The sequence below is a fragment of the Balaenoptera acutorostrata genome, chromosome 1, assembly GCF_949987535.1.
Source record: "Balaenoptera acutorostrata chromosome 1, mBalAcu1.1, whole genome shotgun sequence".
Lineage (NCBI taxonomy): Eukaryota > Metazoa > Chordata > Mammalia > Artiodactyla > Balaenopteridae > Balaenoptera > Balaenoptera acutorostrata.
In genome coordinates, this window is record NC_080064.1 from 139,704,546 (window position 1) to 139,720,175 (window position 15,630).

The 15,630-nt window shown below is 34.5% G+C and overlaps 1 protein-coding gene across 7 annotated transcripts in view; it reads left to right on the top strand.

Moving 5' to 3' along the window:
• Positions 1-15,630, top strand: part of RALGPS2 (Ral GEF with PH domain and SH3 binding motif 2) — a 178,623-nt gene that overhangs the window by 128,102 nt on the left and 34,891 nt on the right. For all 7 annotated transcript variants that reach the window (XM_057545676.1, XM_057545679.1, XM_057545684.1 and 4 more), the window contains exons 9-13: positions 3,815-3,952; positions 5,047-5,137; positions 8,946-9,013; positions 10,496-10,631; positions 11,426-11,577. In XM_057545676.1, coding sequence (XP_057401659.1) covers positions 3,815-3,952; positions 5,047-5,137; positions 8,946-9,013; positions 10,496-10,631; positions 11,426-11,577 — 585 coding nt within the window. The remainder of the gene's footprint in view (positions 1-3,814; positions 3,953-5,046; positions 5,138-8,945; positions 9,014-10,495; positions 10,632-11,425; positions 11,578-15,630) is intronic.

The window sequence follows — 15,630 nt, forward strand, 5'->3', positions numbered from 1 at the left end:
CTCTGATTTATATTATGTAATACATTACTTGATCATTCAGTGATCATATTGTATTCACTAATAGCTTAATCTGGAAAAATACGAGATAGGAAGCTCCTCCTGAGCTCTTTTGCTTGAGCGATTTAAAGCAGTTAATAATATCACTAACCAAGGTTGGAAAGTGGAATGGCAGGTGTTTAGGGACAAATAATGGTTAGTTTGTCATGTTAAATTGAAAATGAAAGTCAGGAGGTGTGTTCTATACAGAGGTTTGGAAAGTCATCGGCAATTAGGTGACAGTTGAAGCCTCAGAAGTAAGATAATCCAGAAAAAGTACATGCAGAGTGAAAAGATTAGTGACAGAACCGTGGGGAATACCAATTCCAGGGAACATGAGGAAAAAGAAGAATGGAGGGAGGGTGGAAGCGAGGAAAGTTCAAGCGAGTAAAGACCAAGAAACAAAGGGAATAGTATAAATACTGCAGAGAGACTGAGCAGAAGGGAGGAGACCAAGAGAGATGTCTAAAGATTTAGTAATGAGGAGATCATGTATGCCTTTGCCAGAATAAGTTTCAGCAAGGAGATAGATGTGGATTTCAGATTATCTACAAGTGTTAGCATGTGTGGATCAGTAGAAACTTATGTACTGTCAGTGGGAGTATGAATTGATATAGCTTTAAAAACAACGTGGCGCTGTCTTGTAAAGTTGAACATTATAATGTAAGACATACATGTATGTATATGTCTGTATATATCTCTGCTAGAGAAACTCTTGTACATGCGCACCGGGAGACACAAGAATGTCTGTAGCAACAAGGAGGGAGGGGGCAAATAACTGAAAACTCTATCAAATAAAATGAATAAGTAAATTGTGATATAGTTACATATTAGTTTATTCTCAATTTAAGGAATTACAGCTGTACTTAACATGAATAAGTCTTAGAAACAAAATAGTGAGTGAGGCAAAGCAATCACAGACCAGATTTTTAAAAATTGATTTAACAACCGCTTTAAAATCATTTACTGTGTACCCATTCTAACTTTACTGATGATATTATTTAATTTAATCACACATATATAAAGCATGATGTTTTAAAGCTCAAAAATAAGCAAAAGTAAAATAATACATTGTGCAGGAATACAGACGGGTGTCTCAGAAAACAAGGGAATAATCTTAAAATTCGGAATAGTTGGTTACCTCTAGACAGGAGGCAGGGAGATAACATAGGGAAAGAGCATGTAGATGATGCAACAGTACTGATGTTGTAGTTCTTAAGTTGACAGGTATTTATTACATTGTTTGATAACAACCAATATTACGTGTTAAACTGTTATTTTTTAAAAGGTAAAATTATGATTCTCGCACAGATACAAAATGAATACATGTCAAATGTTTTGTTTAAATCATTAAATATATAAGGGAATCAGGAAGATATTACAGCCACTTCAAGGGAGAATTCAAAGTACCACACATACATGCAGTACCACACATACATACAAGTACCACCATACATACATGCATACATGCAAAGTACCACACATACATGCAAAGTACCACACATACATGCTTCTATCTATAAAAGATAGACTATTATAGCTATATAATTTTTATGGTGTTTAAAAACCGTGAGTTTACATTATCTGAAAGCTAAGTCAAATAATCTCTTGTTTTATACTTTTCTCAATTTTTTTTAACATAACATCAAGTTGTAATGTTAAATTAATCGTATTTGAATGCTGAAATGAATTTACAGATAGTTGCAAAACTGGTCAACATCCACGGGGCAATAATCGGTTACACCCTACTGGACATAATTCATTGGTATTTTTATGGACAAGAATTTGTATTTTACAAGTTCTCAACAACTTACAGAGTTGTAAAATAGCTCAGGCCAAAAGGAGGCACTGAAGAGAGGATATACCTAGTAATCATTTTTGCCTATTCCAAAGTCTGTCACAATTTTTCCTGACCCAAGTAAACTTTTGTATGTACCAAATATTACATAAAAATAGAATGAAGGATAAAAAAGGTAAGTGTACTAATCTGTGTTCCTCTTTCAGTGTGTTTGTTGAAAGAGGGAGAGGCAAGTGTTCTATCTTGAGGAGGGGATCAGATTTAAAGGAAGGGTGGCTTTGATTTTGTTTTCTTAAATAGAGGAGATTTAAATGTGTGCATTGGCTTTGGGAAAGGAGCCAGTGGAGGGTGAGTGATAGTGAAGGCAACAGTGGACATTCTAGAGGAGGCAGTAGCGATTATGTTCAAAATCGAAGGTTAGATTTGGAGACAGGAAGGGGATTCTCCTTCCTCTGAGATGGGAGGAAAAGGAAGGGAGCCAGGCTACAGATTTATTTGAAGTCATAAAAAATGAAGTTGAGAATCTCCAAAGAAAAAGAAGTATTTATGATAGGTGGCTTAAAGAATACGGTTAAGATTTACTGAATGGAATAGGAATGATACTAGGATGAATAAAAGGATTGCCATGCCAACCTTTTACATTGTGTTAAACACTAATTGTCTGAAAATACTGGTCAGGATTTTCATTTTTTAGAGTGCAGGATAGAGGAACCGCCTGAATGAGTTTATAGTCTTTGAGCAGATAAGATATAAAGACAAAAGATTTTCAATAAGGAGATTATAAAGTCTTAAAAATTATCAAGTGACTGGTATAGATACTGTATGAGTTTGTAACAGAGTGTAATAAAAATAAAAAAAAAAAACTTGGGGTACAAGTGTATACTCTGAGATCCAGCTCTGTCACTAACAGTTTACAGGGCATTAGCCACTTCCTTAATATCTGTGGACCTTAGAGTATTCACCTATAAAAAGAGGGGTTTAGAGTAGACAGTTTCTAAATTCCTTTCTTGGAATCTGTGAGAAAAATAAAGAACAGATGACACTGACCTGGATATAAGATATGATTTAAATGGGCAGAGTTGAGTCTAGGTATCATTTAAGATGGAAGAAGTGGCATGAGAAAAAACATAGGGCTTATTTGGAAGGCAGTAGGTACATCATTTTGGTTGCATTTCTCTGAGAGTTCATGAATGGGCAGTAATGAGGAGAAAGTAGGAAAGTGTATTTTTCTCTCCAGCTATAGTTGTCATTTACACTTTACATGTGCATAGTAAACTCTCAGGAAATATTTTTTATAGATTTGACCTTGTATATCCAGAACTAGTACAACCAAATTATTTGGGGGTATATGTTCTTTTTGTTGGTACAGAGAAAGGGCAAGGTTCACTTCAATTTGTAGTCACATGAACTATTTCAAAGATGCAGCTGTTAATCTTTAAAACAAGATGTTTCTGCCAGAATGAGACAATTTTCAAAGTAATTAAGACTCAAGTGACAGTTATCAACTCAAGGCAAGGGGGTATAGAACTAATATTAAGTAACTACCCCATGGCCAGGTAGTGGTTAGGCTGGCTAACTTAAAACTTCAGGCTATACCACAACTTGGAAAATAGACATAAAAACTGAGGTTCGGAGATTAAAATAACTGTCTTTGTTATATACAACTAGTCAGAGGCAGAGCCAGTTCAGGAGCTCAGTTTCTTTCCATTAAGACCCATAGGTAAGTAGGTACTGGAGTTTCTAACTCCAGCCTCAAGCCATATTTTAAAATGGTATTATAAGAGGACATTTACAGAAAACATATTTGCATGTCTGACCCCAACTCCACAGAAATCTAGGCCTCAGTGGTCATGTTTTAACAAGGCTGCAGTGTATTAATAATGATATATTCTAAATATGGCATATACTGAAGTACAGCTATAAACTATACTCTTCCAAACTATAAGTAGGAAAACACTCATTTATCTAATTTCGTTTCAGGTATCTACCTGTCAGATTTAACATACATTGATTCAGCATACCCATCAACTGGCAGCATTCTAGAAAATGAGCAAAGATCAAATTTGATGAATAACATCCTTAGAATAATTTCTGATTTACAGCAGTCCTGTGAATATGGTGAGTTTCTGAGGGTAATGCTATGATACATTTACACAGGTTGATGGCCACTTTTCACACAACAGGGAACATCATCCTAATATAAAGGAAAATAATGATTGTTTTATTTCACTGTTTAACATTTAGCATCTTGTTTAGGATCTTGCTTTTAAGGAATTGAAGTATTTCATATTAAAATGTTAAGTTTTATCTTTTGCTTTTCTGTTATTTTGTAGCAACTTTGCTAGCATAATTTTCACAATTATTTTCTATTCTCTTCATCTCATTTGATCTCCCCGATCTATTATGTAAATAGTTCTTTTATTTAGTTAGTTAGGGAGGGAGCTGAGACCCTTGATCCTAGTAACAATTGACTAGCTTTCTTGAGTCCTATGTTGAGTAAAAATAACCAATTTTTGTGCAAGATGTATTTTATGGAAACACATATATAGAAAGAGCTTTTGCAAGCCCAAATGATTAGAAAAAAATTTTTTTAATGTTTTAAAATGTTTGGATGCTTTCAGTTTGATAGGGAATAAAGATAGACTATTATAGCTATATAATTTTTATGGTGTTTAAAAACCGTGAGTTTACATTATCTGAAAGCTAAATCAAATAATCTCTTGTTTTATACTTTTCTCAATTTTTTTAACATAACATCAAATTGTAATGTTAAATTAATCGTATTTGAAATTTCTAAGTAGGGAAGAAAAAACTGCTTTACAGATGTGAGCCAGGCTTCTTTAAAAATAAAAAACCTAAAGAGCCTTACATCTTGTATTTAGATGAGGTTTGAATATAAATCACAACAATGTCTCTGATTTTTTCCCATGAAGTTTCTCAAATACGTGGGACTTTGTAAATGGAGCTATTTGGGGTTTTTTTTCTTCTTCTTTTTTTTTAATCTATACAAACAACATACAACTGTAGTTTTCTAAACTACCTCCAGTTTTACATTAAATAACATTTACCTCAGTAATGTCCTTCTAGAGTTCATTTAAATTTTGGTGCCATGTGGCCTTAATCTACCTTTAAATATATTTTTCTCAGCTTAACTTTAAAAATTCTGCCTAAGATGTACTTTATCAGATAATTATTTATCGCATTTTGCCTAGATATCCCCATGTTGCCTCACGTCCAAAAATACCTGAACTCTGTTCAGTATATAGAAGAACTACAAAAGTTTGTGGAAGATGATAATTACAAGTAGGTTGGATCTTCAGAAGTGGTTTGTATAACTTTGTCCTGTCCTCCACCCTTTCATCACCGTGTATTTAAACATCTAAATCCTACATCTTATCATGCATATGCCTAATCCAGTTGTACATTTACAATGGTAAAGGTTATTTACATGTATTTCTTTTTAATCACTTGATGTGATTGAGCCAATATACAAGTACCTCCTCTGTTCTTCCATTAAAAAGCATTTCATGTTTCTCAAGTTGTGGAGAGCTGATGTTTCGTAGTTCTAGTTTTAAATTTTTTCCTTTCTCTCTAAATTCAAGCATTAAATCTTTATGGAAATTTATCTTTGAATAGGCTGAAAAATTAATGAAACAGTCTGTGAATAGAAAAATTACTCCTTTTTTAATGGTAATTTTTAACACAATTTTGAACTCGTTTTCAGTTGTTTTTGTGTATTGAGAGAATATTGAACCTTCTGGACTCTGGGTTAGAGACATATTTGTTCAGTATAGCACCACACTTGCCCCTTTTTCTATTCAAGCAAATCCTTCTTCATTAAAGATTTTTAAACTTACTTTTAGGACAGCTGATATCCATTTCCTTTTCCTTAACCATCCACAGTCCTGCCCAAGGGAGGAAGGATTTTTAAAATCATTAACCCTTTTTTATTTTTCAGTGGTGTGCTATACATCATGACTGCCAGGTTTTTTTCCAAAAGATAGGAAGATAAAGAGCTTATTTCTCTTGAGACTTCTCATTTGCCTTGTAGCTTCATTTGTTAATTTCAAGATTTTGTGCTGTTCCCAAGCTTTCAAATTTAACTTTGTGCCTTCCACAAATATTTTTTCCAGTAAAAGGTTATACTTTAAAATTTTATCGAAGTGAAAGACTAGGTTATTTTTCAGTATTAATGCATTATATAAAATGTTTCTTATGCTGTATGATAGTGATTATCAACTTCCTTGTTCCCTAAGTTTCAACAATTTTTAAAGAATTCTGCAGTACAGAATTAGTACCAATAAAAGACTAGAAATTCTGGAAAACAACTAGAAATAACTTTTCTTCTAATATTAAATATATTAAGAAGCTCTGTATTTATACTTAAATGTATCTAAACCTTTATTAATGTTTGAAAACACCTTTATTGCCACCTTCTCCACCATACCATATTATTACCACTTTATATTTCTATATCAATTTTTATTTTACAGAAAATTTTCACAGGGTAATTCATTTGAAAATGTATGAGGTCAGTGGATCGGCTTTTTAAGGCTAGAGTTGTTTCACAGATCTGATGTTGCCCTAGGTTGTAAGCTTCTTGAGTTTGATGGTCTGTGTCATATTTATCACTATTTCTTCCATCTCTCTAATTACTGACATAGCACAAAACACTCATGTTTTGTCCAATTACGTACAGAAGATTATATTAAAACTCAAAATATGAGTAAGTACTTATTAAAATTTCTATATCTGGCTCAAGAAACTTAATGGATTTAAAAGAAGTTAAAGTTTACTCAGTAGAAATGAAGTCTAAGAAATTGTTGCATAATTATAGAGGATGGTGAATTTTAACTCTAAAAGGATAAGAGTTGGCCAGTTAAGCCATTAAGTAGTTTTAGCTGTCTATAACCTGACATATTATAAGGTAGCTTCATTTTGGTAGGAAAGCGCCTGCTATTATACTGATTTTTGTTTTCATGAGTAGCTAGAACTCGAGCAGCCTTCTCATTATATTCATTAACAAATATTTATTCAGCTTTTGGTATTGATGAGTTATTGTGCTAGCTGCTGGGATTACAAAAGTAAGATCTTGTTCTTGCCCTTAAGAAGCTCAGTCTAATGCAAAATACATCCACAAAACAAATAATTACGAAACAATTCAAACAGTACTATACTAGAGATGTGCCCAGGATGCTATGGGAACATAGATGAGAGGAGACCTAACTCAGCTTTAAGTGGGAAAAGTGAAGAGAAAAGAAACATGAACAGCTTGAGGTGACATTATTACCTGAGGCTGCATCTTAACAGGTGAGTAGGAGTTAGCTCCACTTGAAGAGTTAAGAAAGGTGTTCCAGGGTATGGAAATGATCAGAGGAATAGGGTGGGAAACTTTGTTCGCTTGGGGAACTGTAAGTCTCTTGGTGGTGTTGGAGCATCATATGGGAAACTGCAGAAGATAGTGTTTTCCTAAAGATACAGTTGTATTACATGAACCCACTGATTAAATGTGTTGAAAATCAGAGCATTTTAACATAAGAGCCATTAAGGTGATAAGTTAGGGAAAAAAACGGTTTTTATGATGAAAGATTTAAATAAAAATGATACTTCATTTATCCACAGGCCTCTGTTTTTGGCAACTTCATCTATACAGGCAGCCAATATCAATATTACAAATTACATGTATATGTTTTAATCGGGGTGAAAATCTTTCAAAGTTATTTCATTTTAATACTGAGCATAATATCTTTTCTCAATGAATCAGCATCACTGTTATATATAGTGTTTTGATGATGATTCAGGCAACTGACACTGACTAGCCTTCACTGCTGTGCTGTTTAAATGCTTCGGCTTTTATACTGCTGTTGGTTATCAGCTGCTATTGATAGCAATGTGATTCTCCCATAGCCTTCTTTCTGTCCCTTTCTATATTGGTTCTGTGTTAAGAAATTGTACTTGTTTTGTTTACTTCTTTGTCTTCCACCTACTAAACTGTGAGCTTCAGAAGGGAAGAGACACCATGTCTGCCTTAGTCTCCATTATATTCCAGTGCTGAGAGCACAGTGCCCGACACAAAACAGGTGTTCAGTGAATGAATGCAGCATAGTCTGGCGCCCAAATAATTAAAGTCAACTACTCTGTTAAAAAAAAAAAGAGCAGAGAGCTCTGGTTAATCAAACATCTGTTCAATACATGCATTTTACATGGTCAAATAATTGGAATACAATTATATATAATTTCTTCTTTAGGCTATCAAAGAAATACAAGTTAAGAACCTATAATAGATTTATCATTATAATATCATGTATAATATCATTTGTATTGTGCAGTTTCATTGTCCAATTCCAGTTGGTGAATGCTAAAAAATAAAGTCTTTATTAATTTCCAGACAAATGCTTAATAATAACACAGAGTACACCAAAGTGTATTTCATGGACTACATCAAAATATTTTCTACAACTGCTTTAGTATCCTATTTCCTGAAACAGTTTCCACTGATAGGAATTATAATCTCTTTTTGCCATGGAACTCAAAACTGATATTTTATCCTAAATGGAACTTAAGGACCAACTAACAAACTTTGACTTAGGAAAGGGATTTATCATGGATTTTGTAAATAGCCTTTTTATTTGTATAGATAGTTTTAAATAAGGTGTTTTTTAAATTTTCAGTGTTACAGAGGCCATTAGCCCATCCAGTAAAGATTCTAGAAAGAATTTGCATAATATATTTAATAATATATGTGAAAGTTACTGAATTTAATTGTCAAGTATCAGTATAACCTCAAGTTAAATCACCTTTTAGTCATTAATCAAATATCTTTAAATGTGTTGAATGGTTTGGCAACATTGGGGTAGTTTGGGGAGATTTCTCTGATTTTAAATATTAGTTTTTGATGTTTTTTCCCTCCCTAATATATCCTGGAATCACCGTAAGATCAGCTTTGTATGAAAGAGAAAGGAGACAATTAAAAATTGCTCTTGAAGAAAAATATATAGCTGAGATTATTTTATAAAAATGTTTTTAGGTTTTTGGTAGAAAATACATGATTTTAATATTATTTTGTCAAATGTTAATCATTTTATGTGCTTTGTTTCTTTTTGAAATTCAGGCTTTCATTAAAGATAGAACCAGGGACAAGCACACCACGTTCTGCTGCTTCCAGGGAGGATTTAGTAGGTTAGTGCAGCTTTCTCTCATTACCGAGTAATAAACCAGATAACCTAATAAGAAAGAATATACTCCAAAGTGAATAAACACTTAGCACATTTTATTCTGCATGCACTGTTTTCTTTTTGGTATTAAAATATGTCCATTTTTCTGTTGGTTTTCTTGTTTAATCAAAAATCGTTACTTGTAGTTTGTACAAATAAATACGTAATGTACAAATAAATACGTATTATACAAATAAATACGTATTATACAAATAAATACAAATAAATTTATAAATATGCCAACTAATCAAGAAAAATAGATATAACCAACAGAAAATGATAAATAAGTGTTTATGAATATCGACTCTTTTTTTTAGTTAAGAGTACACTGTCCTAGGCAACAAGGCTTGATTACATTAGAAATTTCTGTGGTCTAAGTGGGAAATTCTACTAATTTGAATAATTATAGGAGTCAATTTTAGTGGCTTAATTTTTTTTTTTTTAATTTCACTCTAATACTTGACCAAGTACTAAAAGTATTAAAAAATAGTGTTAGTCCCTTAATTTTTATCTTTTGCATTACAATGGGGATTTATATGTATACCACACATAATCAAAAATATAAAATTGAAGAGAATTATTTATTTTTTAAGAATTCGTAGGTAATACCTTTTTTAAAATTCCAAAACAGATTTTGGCACTAAGCTTTATATTATTGTATATTCTAAAAATATTTGGAGACCCATCTAATGAGGTATGAAGCAAGTGAGGGAACAAAACCATGACAGTGTCTCGGGGGAAGAGTATTCCAAGCAGAGGAAATCATTTCAGTCTAAATCTGTTTAAGTTTGCTTTTCTTTTCATTCTTAAAGTGATACTTTGCAAATCTGTACATTTTTGAGTTCCATTTTTTCAATTCCCATAAGCTTGAACAGTGTCAATATAGATTTAAATTCTAACTTGAATGCTTGACCTACCCTACACATTCTTTATCTAAGAAGAAGCTGAAACTAAGAGTAAAGAAGTAATGTGTAAAATTAAATGAGCACTGAACTAGGATTCAGAAGACCTGAGTGTTTAATCCAGGTTTCATCTGTGATATGAGATCCTTACCCCTTCTCTTCTAATTCTGCTGCTTCCTCTGTAAATGGGGAGGATATTTATACTGGCTACTTAGTGCAAGTAAAATAGATAGAAATTAATGGATATTGTATGTATTGAGGTTTGTGTTTTACGATTCAGAAAATAAATATTTCTCTTGTTCAGTCAATTAAATAGAATTAACATTAATATTATCTTAAAATTTAAACCACATTTTATATTTCATATCAAAGGATTACAAATAAAACAATTTTTTAAACCATTTAACAATTTCTCTCCCTCTCCCTCTCCCTGTGTGTGTGTGTGTGTGTGTGTTTGTGTGTCTGTCTGTGTCTGTGTCTGTGTCTATGTCTATGTCTATGTCTATGTCTATGTCTCTCTCTCTCTTTTTTAATTTAACCCTTAGGTCCTGAAGTAGGAGCATCTCCACAAAGTGGAAGAAAAAGCATGGCAGCTGAAGGAGCCTTGCTACCACAGACACCACCATCCCCTCGGAACCTGATTCCACATGGACATAGGAAGTGCCATAGCTTGGGTTATAAGTCAGCATTTTTAATTTTATCTTTCAAACTTTTATGTTTTTTTTAAAGTTGGATTTCTTTTCTATTTATTTTACTAGTTGGACAGAAAATAGTGTTCTTGCATAGTTATATTTGTGTAACAGTAGTCTTTTTCTGATTTAGTAAAATATCTTGTTTGCATAAAGGCATTTATTTCTTCCTTTATCTTAATTTGGAAAAAAGCTTTTTCCAACAGTGCCTTCACATTTGGGGGAGAAAAATGAACATTACAGATCATCATCATAAATAAAATCAGGAAAGCAATATACCATTTTCATTTTAAATTATCATAAGTATCAAGAGTGATCACTTATCTTAACCCAAATAAGTCACTGTAAATGAAGCCTATAAAAATTGTTCTTTTTATTCCTAAATATAAAGAAAGGGAAACTGATTTTTTGTTTAGCTTTGCAAGATTGTTTTCTCAAAATGGAGCCCAAGGTTCACCTTTGCCATGATTTTTGTGAAAATTTAATAGCTATTTTCCAAAAGTGAATGTGAAAACAATTTTTAATGTACCCAAGAATCAAGATAAAATTAAAGTATTCTCTGTTACATAGGAAGATATGGCCTAGTTTCCTAAAAAACTTAACCTAAACTGTTAGTTTGAGGCTCTCATGATAAAATCTGTGTGTTCATTAGTATGAGAGTTCGGAAGTAAGTTCAGGATAGCAGGTAAATCTTTTATATCCTGAATCTTTATATAAGAGTATCTTTTATATCCTGAATTAGTAACAGTAATAAAAGATATGAAAAATATTTCTCTTTGTTTCCAGTTTCATTCATAAAATGAACACAGCAGAGTTTAAGAGTGCAACGTTCCCAAATGCAGGGCCAAGACATCTATTAGATGATAGCGTCATGGAGCCCCATGCACCATCTCGAGGCCAAGCTGAAAGCTCTACTCTTTCTAGTGGAATATCAATAGGTGAGAAATAATTCTCTGAGAGGGTTCCAACTTAATGAAAAATAAGATTTTTAATAAAACTCAGCTGGGAATGAGTAATTAACCCTACTACAAGTAGAAAAAAACTTGATAAAAGCTAAGTAGCAAAGTAGATAATGAGATGATACTACTAGTAGCTACTGAAGTTAATAATTCATAATGGTTTGAAAAGTGCTTGATGGTTTGACTTCAAAGGGGGAGGCATTTGAGGAATGGTGGGAAGAGAACATGTGCTGATTGAATTGGTTACTGCATGTAGTTGGAATGTGGGAATGAGGAAAAGGGCAGATCAAGTATGACTCCTGGTTTTTTAGATTAAGCAACTAGTTAGATGGTGGTGCTATTACCAAGGCAGAGAACACTAGAAGAGCAGCCATTTGTAAATGTCGAGGTATTTGTGAAGGATGACTAGGTTTGGGGAATTAAGAATTCTGTTTTGAACATGTTTGGTCCATATTGAGTTGTCAGGTAGGTAATTGAATGTATGAATCTGGCGCTTAATGGGGTAAGGTCAGGTTTGTAGATACAAGTATAAGAATTAGCATATTTATAGTATTTCAAGCCATGAGACTGGATGAGGTCACCTAGGGAGAGAATGTAAATAAATAAGAGAAGACATTCTAACATTTGGAGGTGTGATTAAAAAAAAAATTTTTCTTTTTTTAAATGGTGGGCCATCAAAGGAAACTTCAAAGGAAAAGACAGTGTGGTATCACAAAAGCCCAGTAGAGGAAGTGTCTCTGAAGGGCGGGAAGTGTTGAATGTATCAGTATAAAGTGCACAGAAGTAAGGTGAGAATGGGAGTTGATCACTGGATTTGGCAAGATGAAAGTCACTGGGTGCCTCAGGTGGTGGGGGGTGGGGCATCAGCAACGTCGAGGACACATCAACCAGGGCGAGCGTGATGATGACATAGCTTTCAAGAGTGGGTTCCTTGGTTTGGATGTTTGAAAAGCTTGTGGCAGATTTTCAACAGGTTCAAGTATTGAAGGATCTGAATCTCAAGTACAACCCTTCAGTGAGCCCAAGGGGTAACAACACTCCCAGAGCCACTGCAAGATTTACTTGATGTTACAAAGAAAATGAAACAATTTTCTATAACATGTCCTGACTGTTATTTAGCCTCCTCCAAAGCGTCAACAGTCTGCAGTCAGAACCCGGTTCGTCGCACTGAGATCCTTCGGATGTTCTCTCAGAAGGTTCAGTTTAGCCTGAGGTCTCACTGCCACAAATATGGTCGCCCCCCCCATGTGGGCACTGTAAGCACCATATAGCAGTTGTCGTTGTCAGCATCGTTATCATACTAGGGTTACCAAGAGAGAAGAACCAGGGTTTTGGGTCTTGGTGCTCCGGCCGGGTGTCGGGCCTGAGCCTCGGAGGTGGGAGAGCCAAGTCGAGGACGTTGGACCACCAGAGACCTCCAGGCCCCATGTAATATTAACTGGCAAGAGCTCTCCTAGAGATCTCCAGCTCAACCCTAAGACCCAGCTCCACCCAACAGCCAGCAAGCTCCAGTGCTGGACGCCCCATGCCAAACAACTAGCAAGACAGGAGCACAACCACACCCATGAGCAGACAGGCTGCCTAAAGTCATACTAAGTTCACAGACACCCCAAAACACACCACTAGACTCAGCCCTGCCCACCAGAGGGACAAGATCCAGCCCCACCCACCAGAACACAGGCACCAGTCCCCCAGCCAGGAAGCCTACGCAGGCCACTGAACCAACCTCACCCACTAGGGGCAGACACCAGAAGTAAGAAGAACAACGAACCTGCAGGCAGCGAAAAGGAGACCCCAAACACAATAAGCTAAACAAAGTGAGAAGACAGAGGAATATGCAGCAGATGAAGGAGCAAGGTAAAAACCCACCAGACCAAACAAACGAAAGGGAAATAGGCAGTATACCTGAAAAAGAATTCAGAGTGATGATCGTAAAGATGATCCAAAATCTCGGAAATAGAATGGAGAAAATACAAGAAATGTTTAACAAGGACCTAGAAGAACTAAAGAGCAAACAAACAATGATGAACAACACAATAAATGAAACTAAAAATACTCTAGAAGGAATCAGTAGCAGAATAACTGAGGCGGAAAAACGGATAAGTGACCTGTAAGATAGAATAGTGGAAATAACTGCCACAGAGCAGAATAAAGAAAAAAGAAGGAAAAGAATTGAGGACAGTCCCAGAAACCTCTGGGACAACATTAAACACACCAACATTCAAATTATAGGGGTCCCAGAAGAAGAGAAAAATTAAGGGTCTGAGAAAATATTTGAAGAGATTGTAGTCAAAAACTTCCCTAACATGGGAAGGGAAATAGTCAAATCCAGGAAGCTCAGAGAGTCCTGTACAGGATAAATCCAAGGAGAAACATGCCAAGACACATATTAATCAAACTATCAAAAATTAAATACAAAAAAAAAAATTAAAAGCAGCAAGGGAAAAGCAACAAACAACATACAGAGGAATTCCCATAAGGTTAACAGTTGATCTTTGAGTAGAAACTCTGCAAGCCAGAAGGGAGTGGCAGGACATATTTAAAGTGATGAAAGAGGAAAACCCAACCAAGATTACTCTACCCAGCAAGGATCTCATTAAGATTCGACAGAAAAATTAAAACCTTTACAGACAAGCAAAAGCTGAGAGAATTCAGCACCACCAAACTAGCTTTACAACAAATGCTAAAGGAACTTCTCTGGGTAGGAAACACAAGAGAAGGAGCAGACTGATAAAAACGAAACTAAAACAATTAAGAAAATGGTAATAGGAACATACATATCAATAATTACCTTAAATGTGAATGGATTAAATGCTCCAACCAAAAGACACAGACTGGCTGAATGGATACAAAAATAAGATCCATATATATGCTGTCTACAAGAGACCCACTTCGGACCTAAGGACACATACAGACTGAAAGTGAGGGGATGGAGAAAGATACTCCATGCAAATGGAAATCAAAAGAAAGCTGAGAGTAGCTATACTCATATCAGACAAAATAGACTTTCAAATAAAGACTATTACAAGAGACAAAGAAGGACACTACATAATGATCAAGGGATCAATCCAAGAAGATGATATAACAATTGTAAATATTTGTGCACCCAACATAGGAGCACCTAAATACATAAGGCAAATGCTAACAGCCATAAAAGGGGAAATTGACAGTAACAATCATAGTAGGGGACTTTAACACCCCGCTTACACCAATGCACAGCTCATCCAAAATGAAAATAAATAAGGAAACACAAGCTTTAAATGACACAGTAGACCAGATGGACTTAATTGATATTTATAGGACGTTCCATCCTATATTCTATTCTATTGGACGTTCCAATAATATTCTATTATTATCCAAAAATAATAGAATACATTTTCTTCTCAAGTGCTCATGGAACATTCTCCAGAATAGATCATATCTTGGGTCACAAATCAAGCCTCGGTAAATTTAAGAAAATTAAAATCATATCAAGTATCTTTTCCGACCCCAGTGCTATGAGACTAGATATCAAATACAGGAAAAAACCTAAAAAGTACAAACACATGGAGGCTAAACAATACGCTACTAAATAACCAGAAGATCACTGAAGAAATCAAAGAGGAAATCAAAAAATACCTAGAAACAAATGACAATGAAAACACGACGACCCAAAACCTATGGGATGCAGCAAAAGCAGTTCTAAGAGGGAAGTTTATAGCTGTACAATCCTACCTCAAGAAACAAGAAAAATCTCAAATAAACAACCTAACCTTATATCTAAAGCAATTAGAGAAAGAAGAATAAAAAAACCCCAAAGTTAGCAGAAGGAAAGAAATCATAAAGGTCAGATCAGAAGTAAATGAAAAAGACACAAAGAAACAATAGCAAAGATCAATAAAACTAAAAGCTGGTTCTTTGAGAAGATAAAATTGATAAACCATCAGCCAGACTCATCAGGGAAAAAAAGGGAGAAGACATAAATCAACAAATAGAAATGAAAAAGGAGAAGTAACAACTGACACTGCAGAAATGCAAAGGATCATGACAGAC